The 14,414-nt window shown below is 41.0% G+C and overlaps 1 protein-coding gene across 1 annotated transcript in view; it reads right to left on the reverse strand.

Annotated features, from left to right (window-relative positions):
- Positions 1-14,414, reverse strand: part of Gpc4 (glypican 4) — a 113,181-nt gene that overhangs the window by 17,943 nt on the left and 80,824 nt on the right. The window contains exon 3 of the mRNA XM_036175226.1: positions 7,227-7,618. Coding sequence (XP_036031119.1) covers positions 7,227-7,618 — 392 coding nt within the window. The remainder of the gene's footprint in view (positions 1-7,226; positions 7,619-14,414) is intronic.

Consider the following 14,414-nt stretch of genomic DNA (forward strand, 5'->3'; position numbering starts at 1 on the left):
ACGATTTTGAAAGAACTGCAGCTAACTGTAGCAGAGAATTCCTAGAGGAATGAAAGGGCAAGGCTTGGAGAAAGAAGAAGGACTGACATTGTCTATGGGAGGATGAGCACTGGTGTCCACTTTTGCTTCTGGACTGGATACTTCTGTATTAACTCAAACACCCAAATCAATTTGAGTTATTGTCCCATAATCCCAATACATAAATATCCAAGTTCTAAGACCCTTAAAACCCTTTACAAATGACCAATGTTTTTCTCAGTATTAAGGCAACTGTAGGAAGCACCTCAGAATGTACCATAGCAAGAGTCACTAGGGAAGACATTCACTTACTTTTTAACTGATTTTAAAAGTACCTATTGTGTAGGGCAGGCCCTGCAGCCTGCATGGGCAGCACAATAGAGCCAACCTTCTTGGTAGAGGTGGGGGTGAGCCAGCCCTGATGTTGTGAGCATGGGAGAGCTGTCCCCATTACTCATCTGTCAAGTGCTGGCATGGATGGATGCGAGATGCCCCACCCCATCAACACCTGAGGCAGGTGGGAGAGCTGGCCCTGAGGTCAAAAGAGCAGGAGAGGTGCCCCTGCTCCTCATCAGCTGCAGCACTTGGGAGAGTGTCCCCTACACCTTGCTGGCCCTGAAGTTGTTAAGTGTGGGAGAACCAATCCTGAGGACAGGAAAGCTGGAGAACTGGCCCCTCTCCTAAGGGGTGAATTAAGCAGGGCAATGCTGGAGAGCTCACCTTGGTGATGAAGACAGGGGACAGGGGTGGGCTGACTAACCCAGGCCCAGAACCAGGGTTATGTGTTGGCCCACCCCAACAGTGATCTGCTGAACCATGGGGATGGGGGAGGGGAGAGGGGTGTTGGTCCTACAGACCCAAGGCTACAAGATCTACAGAGCACCAACAGGATGTCCAGGAAGAGTCCCGATGAGGGCCCAGCATCAATGGTGTAGCAGAGACCAGTGTCCTTGAACCAGACCAATGATTCTTTGCAATGAATGCCTGCATGTAAAAACGTATGGTGGTGGCACACGCCTTTAATCCCAGCACTCAGGAGGCAGAGCCAGGCAGATCTCTGTGAATTCAAGGCCAGCCTGCTCTACAGCTTGAGATCCAGGACAGGCACCAAAACTAGACAGAGAAACCCTGCCTCAAAAACAAACAAAACAAAAACGTATGGAGAAAGGGGTTTACTGCCTGACTCAATGTGTCACACTGCAGCTTCCATGATGAGATTTTCCCTTTCTCTTTTTCCTTTTTTCTCTTAAATTTTATTTTGTTTTATTGTGTGTATGTGGTGGTGGGGGGGGGGTTAACGGTAAAATCAGAAGGCATGATATAAAACACACAAAGAATAAATAAAAAGAAAGGAAAAAAGTATCCATTGTGAGCTGGATATGTAGCTCGGGGATGGGGAAATCCTGTGTTCCATGCATCTTTAGAGCTGAAAAAAATGGAGAAAGAGGAGGGGGAAGAGACGGAAGAAGAGAAAAAGGAAAAAGAGGAGGAGAAAGGGGAGGAGGGGAACAGCAGCAACGCCCACCTCTCAGCATTCCTGAGTATATATATGTACCACGACATCTGTATCCCATGTCTGCTATAAAAAGCTTTTATAGAAAAGTCTCCTTGGAAAGCCTCTTTTTAAAAAAAAAGCATAGATTGACCCTTTCTACCAAATAACCTGCATTTTCTTAGCACCACATTAAAAACTCCAGCGAGCAGCCTGCAGAAAGAAAAATGCTACTACAGAGCTCTTCCCATGGCCTGGATTTCATTTCCGAGATTCAGAACAAGTCTTAAGCCACATTACATAGCAATGGCAGGCAGCGTGCTGCACTCAACTCAGAAACATATTGCCTTGTAGTTTATTCCAGCTCCAAGCACACTTTGGTTGCTGTACGCTGCTGCCCTGCCGCCCTGCTCCCCCTGCTCCCCTGGTGTTACTTTTCTCTGCACAGCCACTCACACCAAACAAACAGAAAAGGTCTAGATTTTCATCTGTTGCCTGGTAACATAAGCACCCAATGAAAACGTATTTCACCAAATTATGGTAAGAGAAAGAGATAGGGAGCCCACACTTGCCGTGGGATGCGATGAGTTTATTCAGCAGTTTCCTAAGTCATTTCCAATTCAGTGCACACACAAAGAAGGAAAGATGAGCCTCTCACGCTGTTGATCTGATAAAGGAATTTTGAAAGCATAATGTACAGAATCAAGTCAAATTCACTCAATATTTGTGGGCACATTGTAGATAAAATAGAAGCTGTACAAATACCTGAAATTGTGTCTTATTTTTTGTCTGAAATCACTCAACTGTTATGCTCCATAAATGAAAATAAGATTATATTAACTCCTTGAAGACTCTACAATTTTTGTTCTTCTTCTACTTCTTTTTACATTTTTCATTATATATATTCATTGTGTGTGGTACTCTAACCAAAAGATAATTTCCACACAAGCACATTGAGCATTACTTCACATACCCAACTAACCTCCCCTTTCTCACTCTTTTCCCTCCCATCAGTCTCCTTCTGCCCCCAGACAGTTTCTCTTCTAGTGGTTTTATGTTGGAGTATCTATATAACCTCTAGAAATCACAAAGCAAATACTCAGCATTTGCCTTTCTGAGATTGGTTTAATTCACTTAATACGATTGAGGGTGTTTGTGATCTTTACTTCTTCATCCTCTCGGCACACATACTTATGCCTAACCCCACCATATCTCAAGTCTTACCATGCCCTCTGCAATGCTAGCCTTTGTGTCCAAGTGAAAAATACTACTAATGGTAGAATGGAAGTCTATACTTGGTTTCTTAAAAGCTTATGTACATTTATAATGTGGGGAAAATAACAAACTTATGTCTAGTACCCCAAATCGCTAGAGAATAGAGGGAAGTAAAGAAGGATCCACAGAAACGGTTTAAGGCAGGAGAGTCATTCACATATCTCGATGGTAAGGCACTATTGTCTAATTATAGTCCCTGTAAGTTTGGGGTGCGGGTATAGACACAGTCCCATTATGCCAGTGTTAATTGAAACCATGAGAATGTATCTCTTTGGCAGAAGAGCTATTAATTTTCCTGGTGCATGTAACCACTTGTGCATTTCTTAAGCACCACAATAGACTCCACTCTTCTAGGCAAAAACTGCTGCTACAAGCAGGTAAGTGAGAAATGCATCATGAACCATGGCAGACAACGACAGAGTAAGTAATGCAAAGATGTGTAGCAACGGGATAGTCTTGAACCTTCTGTTACTAATTAAGAGTATACTTAGTGTATCTCTGCAGTGGGAATCGTAAGGGTCCAGCAAATATGAAGTGAGGCAAAAGTGCTTCATCTAAGAAGGCAGGAAAGCTTGCTGGTGCTACTGGCCCTTTCAAAGGCTTCATGGTGATCAAATCATTGTTCACCTTGGAAAAGCAGAAGAGCTAGAAAAACAAGGTGTCCACCCAAGAAAAAGTGAGACCATCTCTGAGTCAAGCATTTAGCAAGCAGCCCCAAGGCTGGGATGCTTCTGCAGCTTGCCTTTAAAGATTTCTTTCTAGTCAAATGGTTCAGGTCTTCTCAGTCGGCAAATACATTCCCTACTCTGAAAGGCCTTTTTCAGATTAGAGGCCATTAGCTTTATTAGGCACCAAAAAACTACATATGTTAAATTGTTTCCTTCCATGGAGAACAACTGGGTGAAGGTTAGCAGGTGAAGGAACCCGTGGGCATGAAAACAAACAAACTACTCAATATATAAACTGCTAGACAATTGTAAGTGAATCATATGGATTTTCTGCTTCCATGGTTTGAAATAGGTTTTTGACAGTTAGGTCACTTACTACATTCCCCATATAGCTAAAGTTTAAATTCTGCCAAGTCTGTCACATTGCCTGGAATACTGCTACACAGAGACATCCCATAGCAGATAGATCTGATGCAACGCTTCTTTTGGCATCTTTTGATTTAATACCTATGTGTTGTGCTATTGTTATTCAAATAATATAAACCAACTTAGTTGAAGGTTTCAGCTTTAAATCAGTCCTTAAGTAAGGAAGTTATTCAATAGTGAAGCCAAAACAGTCCATTTATTTATTTATGTTTGTTTACTTATTATTGTTTATTTTCCAGTTACAAACATGGTATTTAACGTAGCCTGATGCTGTTATTTTTCAGCCATGTAATTGGCAAATAACCTTTGTGTGGTGATATTGTGTTCCCCAAAATATTGTGCATCCTAATAAACTTATCTGGGGTCAGAGGACAGAACAGCCACTAGATAGACATGGAGGCCAGAAAATGGTGGCACGCACACCTTTAATCCTATCACTTGGGAGGCAGAGATCCATCTGGATCTCTGTAAGTTTAAGGCCACACTGGAAACAGCCAAGCATGGTGACTCATGCCTTTAATCCCAGGAAGTGAGCCTTTAACTCCAGGAAGTGATGTCAGAAAGCAGAAAGGTATATAAGGTGTGAAAACCGGGAACTAGAAGCATTTGGCTGGTTAAGCTTTTAGGCTTCTAGCAGGAGTTCAGCTGAGATTCATTCTGGATGAGGACTCAGAGGCTTCCAGTCTGAGGAAACAGTATCAGCTGAGGAACTGGTGAGGTGAGGTGGCTGTGGCTTATTCTGCTTCTCGATCTTCCAGCATTTACCCCAATACCTGGCCTCAGGTATGATTTTATTAATAAGAACATTTAACATTGCTACTACACCTTTATTCTGTGTAAATTAGCTTATATTCACTGTATTCCCATAAAACTATGAACTATCTTTTAGGAAGTCATAAGTATAAAATAAATACAAAAGAGAGCTAAATTCTGAAACAAACAAAAACCTTAAGAAGTTATGTTAAAAGTAACTTTTCTTCTTCCCCAACTAACAGTATAGCCTACATTTGATTAATATAACGGAAGTATTTTTCAAACATTTGCTTAGTGCTGCACACTATTTTTCTCTGCATAACGTACACATAGCACACAGGTACACACATATATATGGGCATTTACACCACACATTGGCTCCTTCCTGCCCATTCATCTGAAGATGAACATGAGGAATTGCTAAACGTGGGCAAATATGTCGGTGAACTTCTAAGGCAATGATAACACAGGCCCCAAAGAATTTTGGACTGTGGACTACTTCCAGACTGGGACCCAAGCATCTCCAAATTAAAAATGATTGCTAGGGTTGACAGAAATACAGCACTGAGATTATTTTTCTGACTACCTCAGATTCATATGACCCACCAAATATTTGCCACAGACAATGAAGGTATCAGAAGGAAAAGGAGAGGGTGGACAAAAATATACTGCAATGAAATTCCTAACAATTTATAGCCTGGAGATGACAGAATCAGTAAGTGGATATGTATTATTTCCTAATTCCAAATTATCAGCATCTATTTTCTATAACATTCTAGTCTTTAGACTCATTTGCTTCACTCTGGTAAACACCAGCTTCCTCTCTAACTAAGGTGACAGTACATTCTGTGCACTTAGTTGCTCATTAACAGTTAATGGTCCCTGTTGCCTGGTTATGTTTGTTAATAAGCATCTGTTGGTTTAGACAGTAAGTGCTTTGGTCTGGATAATAAATTACATGGTCATCCTAACTGTAGATGAATTCTGTGAGTTAATCTGGTAAGTATTTTGGTATCTTTAGTACTGTTCAGTTTTCACATTGACCTTTAGTCTCATCATGAAAACAACTAAATGACAAAAACAAAGTCCACTACCTGTGCATACAGGGCTTTAAACAGTGGGAGTGCAAGAATAAGAGCCCTAAGAGCAGTCTAACAAAAATAACTTTGCCCCAGTATATACACTTCTTCCCTAGTATTAAGTCATGAAACATGCCTTAAGTTAGGTTTCTATTGCTGTGATAGATATAACTAAAAGCAACCTGGGAAAGTTTGTCTTACATACCCTGGGTCACAGTCTACACTGGGGAAGCCATGGATGAGTACTGCCTACAGGCTTGCTCTCCATAGCTTGCTCAATCTGCTTTCTTATACCAATCAGGACCACCTGCCCAAGGGTAGCAGCAGCATCCACAGTGAGCTGGGCCCTCCCACATCAGTGATAAAGCTCTGAACACTCAACACCTTCTGCAATCCTAAATTTCAAAGTGCTTCATATGAGTGTAACAGTCCAAGGTTCTTCAAACATGTTGAGGGGCTTAAGGGTTACAGCTCAATGGTAGAGCACTGGCTATACATCTGCAATGCCCTGGGGTTCTGTTCCCAGTGCTACAGAAACTAAAAGCTTGCAAATCTCACCAAAGGGTGAACCATTTCCACTTTGAAATCGTGCTCAAAATACTACTGCAGGAAATCTAGGAGAGCAAAGCTTCTCTATGGCAGTTAAAGCACAGATGTTCAGTCTTACACACACCAATACAAAAGAGACTCATGAAGTCCCTTCTAAGGTAGCTCCATAGAACAGTCGGAAAAATACTGGTCTAATCCAACTCATTTAGTTTACAAGAGGTTCATTTTACCACATATTACAATGGTGTTTTCTGTACTGCTAATCCTATAACCAAAGTCATGATCAAGACTGGAATAGTGCCCAGTAATTGCCATGAAAGCTCTGAACACACTTTAGAGTAAGGAAACAAATGCTTGTGGATACTGATGATTTCCTAGTCTGCAACTGGTGGGCTCAAACATGGTCATTCAAAAGAACTAAGTGTGGAGCCTGAGGGGGAAGACAGCAGGATTCTTTTGCAAGAAGAGAAAGAACTAAAAACAGATGGAGGTTGGTTTGTTCAAATCATTTTTTTTTAAATTAAGATTTTGGAGTCAATGTATATCCCAATTAAGAATGGCTACCAAGGAAATCACAGAAAATAACAATGATATATAAAGATGTTCATCCTAGCCAGGCGGTAGTAGTGCATGTCTTTAATCCTAGCACTCAGGAGGCACAGGCAGGCTGATCTCTAGGAGTTCGAGGCCAACCTGTTCTACAGAGTGAGTTCCAGGACAGCCAGGACTACACAAAGAAACCTTATCTTGAAATACAAAACAAAACAAAATATATAAAGCTTACCCTAGCACTGGTAACCCTAAACAGTAAATGCATATGGACAAAGTGTGGGAAGTGAGAGATCAAGAGAAGATTGTTATTGAGCCAATGGAACCCTGATGACTTGTTTTTGAACCTTTCTCCAACCTCCTTTTGAAACCAAACCAACCAAAGTTCAAAACACAGAATATGCACAAAGAACTTACCACAGAGACTTTGCCCACAACATCCCTTGCAACTGCTAAGCCTTGAGCAAAAGTCCGGGCTGCAACAAAGGCTCGTGTAACTTGGAGCTTCAGTTTCCGAGGGACATCTCCAAAGGGCTTCAGCTGCTCCGTGTATTTGCTCACACATTCCAGGTACTCATCTGTAAAATGGTACTGCGAATTCACCAGGCGGAACATGCGCTCCAGAAGGCGAGCCCAGAAGTCATTTAGCATTTCTTCCAAGTTCACGTTTCCCGCCACATAGTAGCGCTTCAACTCTACGAAGAGATCTTTAAATAGCTCTGAATTCTGCATGTATAAGTGGCCATATGTCTTCACAAACATATCATTCAGGGATTTCTCTGCATTTTCAAGTAGTTCTTTGAAGAATTCTAAAAAGAAAACCCAAAGAGGGAGGGAGAAAAAAATGAGAAAGGCTGTTTCCTAGTAATTAAACAACTGAATGGGTAAATTGGAAAAACAATGAAAACAATTGTGACATTGGACTGGAAAGTATGTTTGTATATAAAGTATACTTCTTCTGAGGAATTTGCATCTCAAATCCTTTGTCAACGAAAAGAAGCCTATGTCACAAAGAGACTCTTTCATTGATACCCACATCCTAGAGGAGAAGGAACATTTCAATTAACAGCTTCTCAGGAATCTGTAGAACATTCTGAAATCCCTCAACAAACAACAGCAGGCTGGACATGGTGATGCCAGCCTGTAATGCCAGCACTTGGGAGGCAGAGGATCAGGAGTTCAAAGCCAGCCTCAGCTACCCAGTAAAGTTGGACACAAGACTGTCTTAAAACAAACAAATGAACAAACAAGCAAGCCAGAAAAGAGCAGCAGCAGCAACAGTAACAACAACAAACGAACAAGCAAACACTGGACAGAAATGAACACAGTATCTCTAAAAGATGAAGTTCCCCCAAACCATTTTTGTAAGACTCTACAGCTGTGCTTCTCAACCTTCTAATGCTGTGACCCTTTAATACAGGTCCTATGTTGTGTGATCCCCAACCATACAATTATTTCATTGCTACTTCATAACTGTAATTGTGATTCTGTTATAAATCATAATTCAAATAGCTGATATTCAGGAGATCTGGTATGTGACCCCTGGAGAGGTCTGTTTAAACACGCCCCCCCTACACACACACAAATGGGTCATGACCCACACGTTAAGAACAACTGCTATAACTCAAAATAAATTATCTAATTATGACCTAAGATTAGGACAGGTGTTTCAAAGATTGCTGTTTTCATCTCTTTTCTTCTTTACTTATCTATGCAGCACACTTAGGGGCATAGATAAGAGAGCCCTAGAATCAAGCACACACTTCTGAAAATAATTTGAATGTTTACTCTGTGATACTTGTGTAACAGTGGTATTCAACTCGACTTTAGGTTCCTAAAGGATTCATACAGTGACATCGTGATATTCTTTTCAGGGTTGCAGAGATGAATTTATAATAGATGCCATTACAACTCTGGTATATTTGTAAAATGACATGGAAAAATAACTGAAAAATGCAAATGACAATATCTGGACCATCATAAAAAGTTATAGTCCAAATGCTAAGTTTTTATTTTTTCAGTAAAAGTAGTAAATTAATTTTATCTTGAAGTTTAAAGAGAAACACAGGAGAATTACAGCTAGCCTCACATACACAATACTGAACTTCCTGATCCTGTAACAAACAAGGTGGAAGGTGAGGAATGACAGCCCAGGTTGTCCTCAGACCTTTACTCTGCTGCCACAGAGTACTTGTACTCACACAAGAGCGTTTGTACATGTATGTGCACTCACTCAAGGATATTTTTTAAAAGAACGAGAAGCTAACATTAATCATTCTTAAAGAATGTCTTGCCTGGTACAAAAATAAACACCCCATGATATTAAGTTTATAAGCAGAAAATATAATGAATACCAGAGCAAAATATAAGGACTTGATCAAATGAGAAACTGTGTCTAAGTGAACATGATCAGAAGAAAATGTGATGCCACTTCAAAGGCAGAACACTGGTGAATTTCTCAAAATGCAATAGCGCTACAAATGTGTTCTCTTCTCAGGCTGGGAGGACAAACCAGAGGCTGACAGCTAATTTCAAATAGGTTTTCAAAACTCTTGGACTGAGTACAGCCTTTTGGAAGGAGAGAGGCATGTGTATTTCCATACACGCCAAGAGAGCCTGTACCAATGCCTCTTGAGCCCCTAACTCATCAATACATGCTTCTTTGAGGGTTAGGGCTAAAGTCCAGAGTTCTTTCTGCTTCCAGATTTTTAGACTTTGCCTCTTAATTGTTTGTTTCTGCACTCCTGCTCCTAGTGGTGGATTTCCCCCCTTTTCTTTCTACTACTTTTCTGGTGGTTTGTGTCCAGTATTTTCTCCAGAGTTCCTTGTGCACAAGAACCAAGCAAAGAGCCCATGTATCCTCCATGGCATGTTTACCAATGGTCTGTCCCTTAGAGTGAAAAGAGCAGAGTGTATAAAGAACTAAGAGGCCTGTACTAGGGTTCTCCAGAAGAACAGAACCAAGAAAATAAGTAATTATACAGAGGGATTTATTAGACCGCTCCCACAACCACAGAAACTACAAAGTCCCGTGATGGTTACCAACCCACTGGAGAACCAGGGAGACCAGTAGGTACTAAATCTAAGAAGCTGAAGCTGAAGCTGAAGCTGATGAGAGAGGCCTGTGATGTAGGCCCAGTCCAAGGCCAGAAAGCCTGCCGAAGAGCTACTAATGCCAAGGAAAATCTGATACACATAAGCACCCGCAGGAGAAAACTGCCTTGAAAAAGCTCACCAGCAAGAGTTAGGTTTCCCGCTTCTACCGTGTCATTACTCCATCAGAACCAGCAGCCTATTGGATGGTGCTGTCTGCACCAAGGGCAGGTCTTCCTCTACTCAGTCCACGGGCCCACCTGCCTCCAGAGACACACCCAGATGGATGCTTTACCACATCTCTAGGGCCCTATTCGACAACCCAAGCAAGGCTCATAAGGACACGTGAGAAGAACTCTAGAAGGAGTCCAAGTGGGGAGGCCTTTTAATGTCTACAACACTCGCCTGAAAAGTTCTCTAAGCGTACGCCAAGGATCAACAGCACATCAATATCACCTAAGAACTCGCCAGAAATCAAGCTCTTGGCCCCACCCCAGACTCACTGAACCAGAAACTCTCTAGGTGTGGATCTAGCCATGCATGACTTGTGCCCTCAAGTTAGAGAACAACTCCTCTAACTGATGAAAAACGTCTCCATTTCACTGCTCACTGGTAATCACTAGCAGCCCTGGGGCTGGGCTGAGTGTAAAGCATTCAAGGGGAGCAGTACTGTTTTAAAAGCAGGGAATGTGGGTTTCTTCCAAAGAATTACCTCTAAAAAATACTATTACTTTCCTAGAAATGATGTTTTGTGGTTTATTAGGGATAAAATTTTCTTATATAGGGCTCTTTCAACTATGTGTTAACATAGATGACTAATGCATGCAGCATTTTCCAATAATTCCAAGTTGGGGAGCCTAAGGATGCTAAGGAATCTCAAATGTCATCTGGTCTATGTCCTTTACCATGCCTTATCATCATCCTTGGTAAATGTTGCTTGTTGGTCAGGGGCATAAAATGTATAAGTAGACTGTGTTAGTACATGTCCAGTATGCTACATGTGAATATTGGGAAAAGAAATCCTGGTCGCTGAGAACAGTATCTAAACCTTCTGCCAACAGTGCTAGTTAAAACAAAACAAAACAAAACAAAACAAAAAAACCTGACAACCACCATAGGTCCTTCCCTATGTTACATTTTTATCATTGTTCATAGCATTGGTATACACCAGAAAAAAAAAAAAAACCTGAGTGTTAACAATTATTTGATTTGTACTTTTGTATTCATTTAATAAACTAGTCTGAAAGTCCAGTTGCATTTTTTAATCAATAGTACCGACAGTTACAGTTTTAAGGGGTAGAGGACACATAGCAGTCCACTGAGCTTAAAACTGTCAAGACTGATCCTTTAGGCCTCATAGTGCTGTATATCAAAGAAATTCTAGAGGAAAGTTCATCCTGGTTTTTGTTTGTTTTTGAGACAGAATCTCACTATGTAGGCCAGGCTGGCCTCAAACTCCCAAGGACCTGCCTGCCTCTGGCTCTCTGGGGCTGAGATTAAAACATGCACCACCATGTTCAGTAAGTTCAGTCACTCTGGTCAGAAACTGGCCAGTGGATGCAGATGTTTGGAATACAGTCACTTAAAGAATAAGGAAAATGACCTAATGAGAAGGAAATAGATTTGATGGTGACATACCCTCTGTCTGGCATTACCACAGGACTTTATATTGGCTCCCATGACTCTTGAAAAATGTAAGCCTCTGTGCACATGCAAGCCTACGTGTTTACGGCAGCATGTGCTTTAGAAGATTGGTGTGATGTCACATATACACTAAATCCTAATGTATCTCATTACCCAGAAAATTGATCTTCTTGCCTTCACACATTAAAAGACTCTTTTATGTGGCCATTTAAGTTGCAGATATAAAGGATATTTGAATGAGTATGTGGTTAATAAATGCTTGAGAAATTCTATAAAACTAATATAACAAGTTAAAACCTTGCAGCTTAATCTCTCCAAATGGCTATGCAATTCAACAAGTATGTACTGAGTGCCTATTATAGGCTCAGCTTTTCCATTTATCTTAAGCTTTCTTCTGTCCAATCAGACTGCAACAAAAATTTCTAGAAAGACACATTTCCCCTATCCAATTTACCTTTACTATACAGCCCCTTTACCCTGTGGTTTTATGAATGCACTAGAGACTTCAAAACATCGACACAATTCCCCCTTTTTTTTTGTAAAAACAAAGAACCTTTATTTCAAGCTCAGAGCTTGGTCTCTCTGATCGATACAATTCTCAATCCTTTATTTCGAGTGAGTTCTTCAATATTCATCATTTCACCCTTGAGTCAACCAAACAAATATGAAATAATGCAGGAGACCCAAACTCATTTTTCCTTAGACTCATTTTGTTAATGAGACTATTCCATCTGGTTTTTGTTTTTGCCTTAAAAGGATGGCAGATGTCATGTAAATTCTAAAATCTAGACCAATTAGACACAGTATCAACCAAAGCATAACAATATTCTGTTGGGGTTTTTTAAAGTTTGTATTTGTTCTAGTAAACTAGCAATTATCCTATGGTTGTGCATAACTCTTTCATCTCTCCACTGCTCCCTACTTGTCTTTCCATGGCATTTTCTCTAGAACAAGGAACAGAGCACAGGTTAGACACTCGGGTATGGGATCACAGCCATCATTTGTAGCAACTTTGTTAAATGCTACACTTCTCATCTCCATCTGGGCCCCGCCCATCCTTGACATTATTCTTGTTCCTCAGGATCATGGTCAGATCCTAACTGCTGAAGAAGACCTGCCTAGGCCAAGACACACAGCAATCATCCTCCATAATAGTTAATGAAACCAATTATAACACAAGAGTTGGCTAAGGGAACCAGCCAAGGGTAGTGTAAACCAGAGTTCCCACTGATCAGAAGCTGAGTTAATTGGAAGTTACAGCTCCTATCCAGCAACTGCTTGTACTTGTGTAGAAATACTGCTCAAACAGTCTGTCTGCAGTGAAGCTACTGGTGTCTGAAAGTCAGAGAGGAAACAGTAACCGAGCATTTGTGAACGGGATTATTCCTGTAAGTTTCCATGTGGAAGCTTAGGCATACAGGCTGTAAGGATCAAGCAGCCGATACTCCTTGAGCTCACAATTGGCCACAACTCAGTAGTGTAAATCAGCACAATATATGCTATGAGCCTAAAGCAGTGTGAATGGTGGGGAAAGCATGAGACTCCTACTTAGAGGCTACCTGCCATGGTTGGGAAAACAAGAGCCTCTGATAACCCATTTACAAAACAGGCTATTCTCTCTCAGCCCACATGGCTAACACTGGCACAAAGTAATGCTCAATATACATAGGCACTACTAATAATGCATGGAGTGATGCTATTGTCACCCCTAGAATGTCTTTATGTCAACAACCATTTAAAACATCTTTTCAAAGACTGGTTTATGTCTTGCCTAGTGGTGTCGAACATAATCCATCTGGGGGAACATAAATGAAGCTAAAACTGTTGGAGGTCTGCTGAGAAGACCTAAGGCCCTATAAAACTTGGAGCTGTTTATCCAAAGGGAAATGCGTAATGGCTCTACCTTCCAAGGTTGTGAAATGTCCCAGACACCCATGAGACTGGGAGCAACTACTGGGTGGAAACTAAGGAACGGAACATCATCAACCATGGGAAGAGAGTTATGCTACCTGGAAGGTGGAATACCATAGCATCACACATATCCAAAACTTAGAAATCAAGGCTTCTTACCTCTTTCCTCCAATGCACTTCATTTGCAAACTATTGGCTTTACCAGAGGCTTGCTAGGTGGAAGAACTGAGCTTGGGGCCTGTAAACACTTCTCAGCTCTAAAATTCAATTATTCCTAATGTAGAAAGTACTCATTTAACATGGGAAAAATGAGTGAAAAGCCAAACTTTTCCTATCAAAGGGTTCTATGTAAATATCCTGCCTTTTAAAAAGAACATCATGTGCTCCTGGAATTTCTATGGCCAGCCACTTGTCTTGCATCAAATAAACATGCAAAATTCTTGAAGAGGGTCAAAGGAGCTCTGGTTGTGCTATTAAATACCATTAGTTACTTCTATATAAACAATCAACTGGCTATTGATGAATGAGCTAGAATGTATTCTAGAATGAACCCACGACCTTGAGAGACTGGAAGCGCTTTCTAGTCAATCCATTTGTTTGGTGTTATAAATCAACCCCTTGCGTTTACATTATGAGGAAGCTGTCTTTTATATATAAGCATTAATTTCTCCTTCACTATAAATGCTGCATCTCACAGCCTTAGTGTGGCATGCCAACACTAAGTTATCACAGCCACAAAATTCCCGAGAAGCCTCTTTCTAAGTGCTACAGTTCATCCTTTCCTAACTGTTAGGCAAACTGAAGGAATCATACTCCATCCATCCTCTCGCTGCAAGCAAGTATGTAATGAAGAACAGCTACAAGGGGCATCTACAAATGGAGGCAAAAGAAGAAACAGAAAGCATTTTCCTGACAATGGGAACTGTTGGCTTGTAACTGTCTACTCCCATATCTTGC

The sequence above is a fragment of the Onychomys torridus genome, chromosome X (assembly GCF_903995425.1).
Source record: "Onychomys torridus chromosome X, mOncTor1.1, whole genome shotgun sequence".
NCBI lineage: Eukaryota > Metazoa > Chordata > Mammalia > Rodentia > Cricetidae > Onychomys > Onychomys torridus.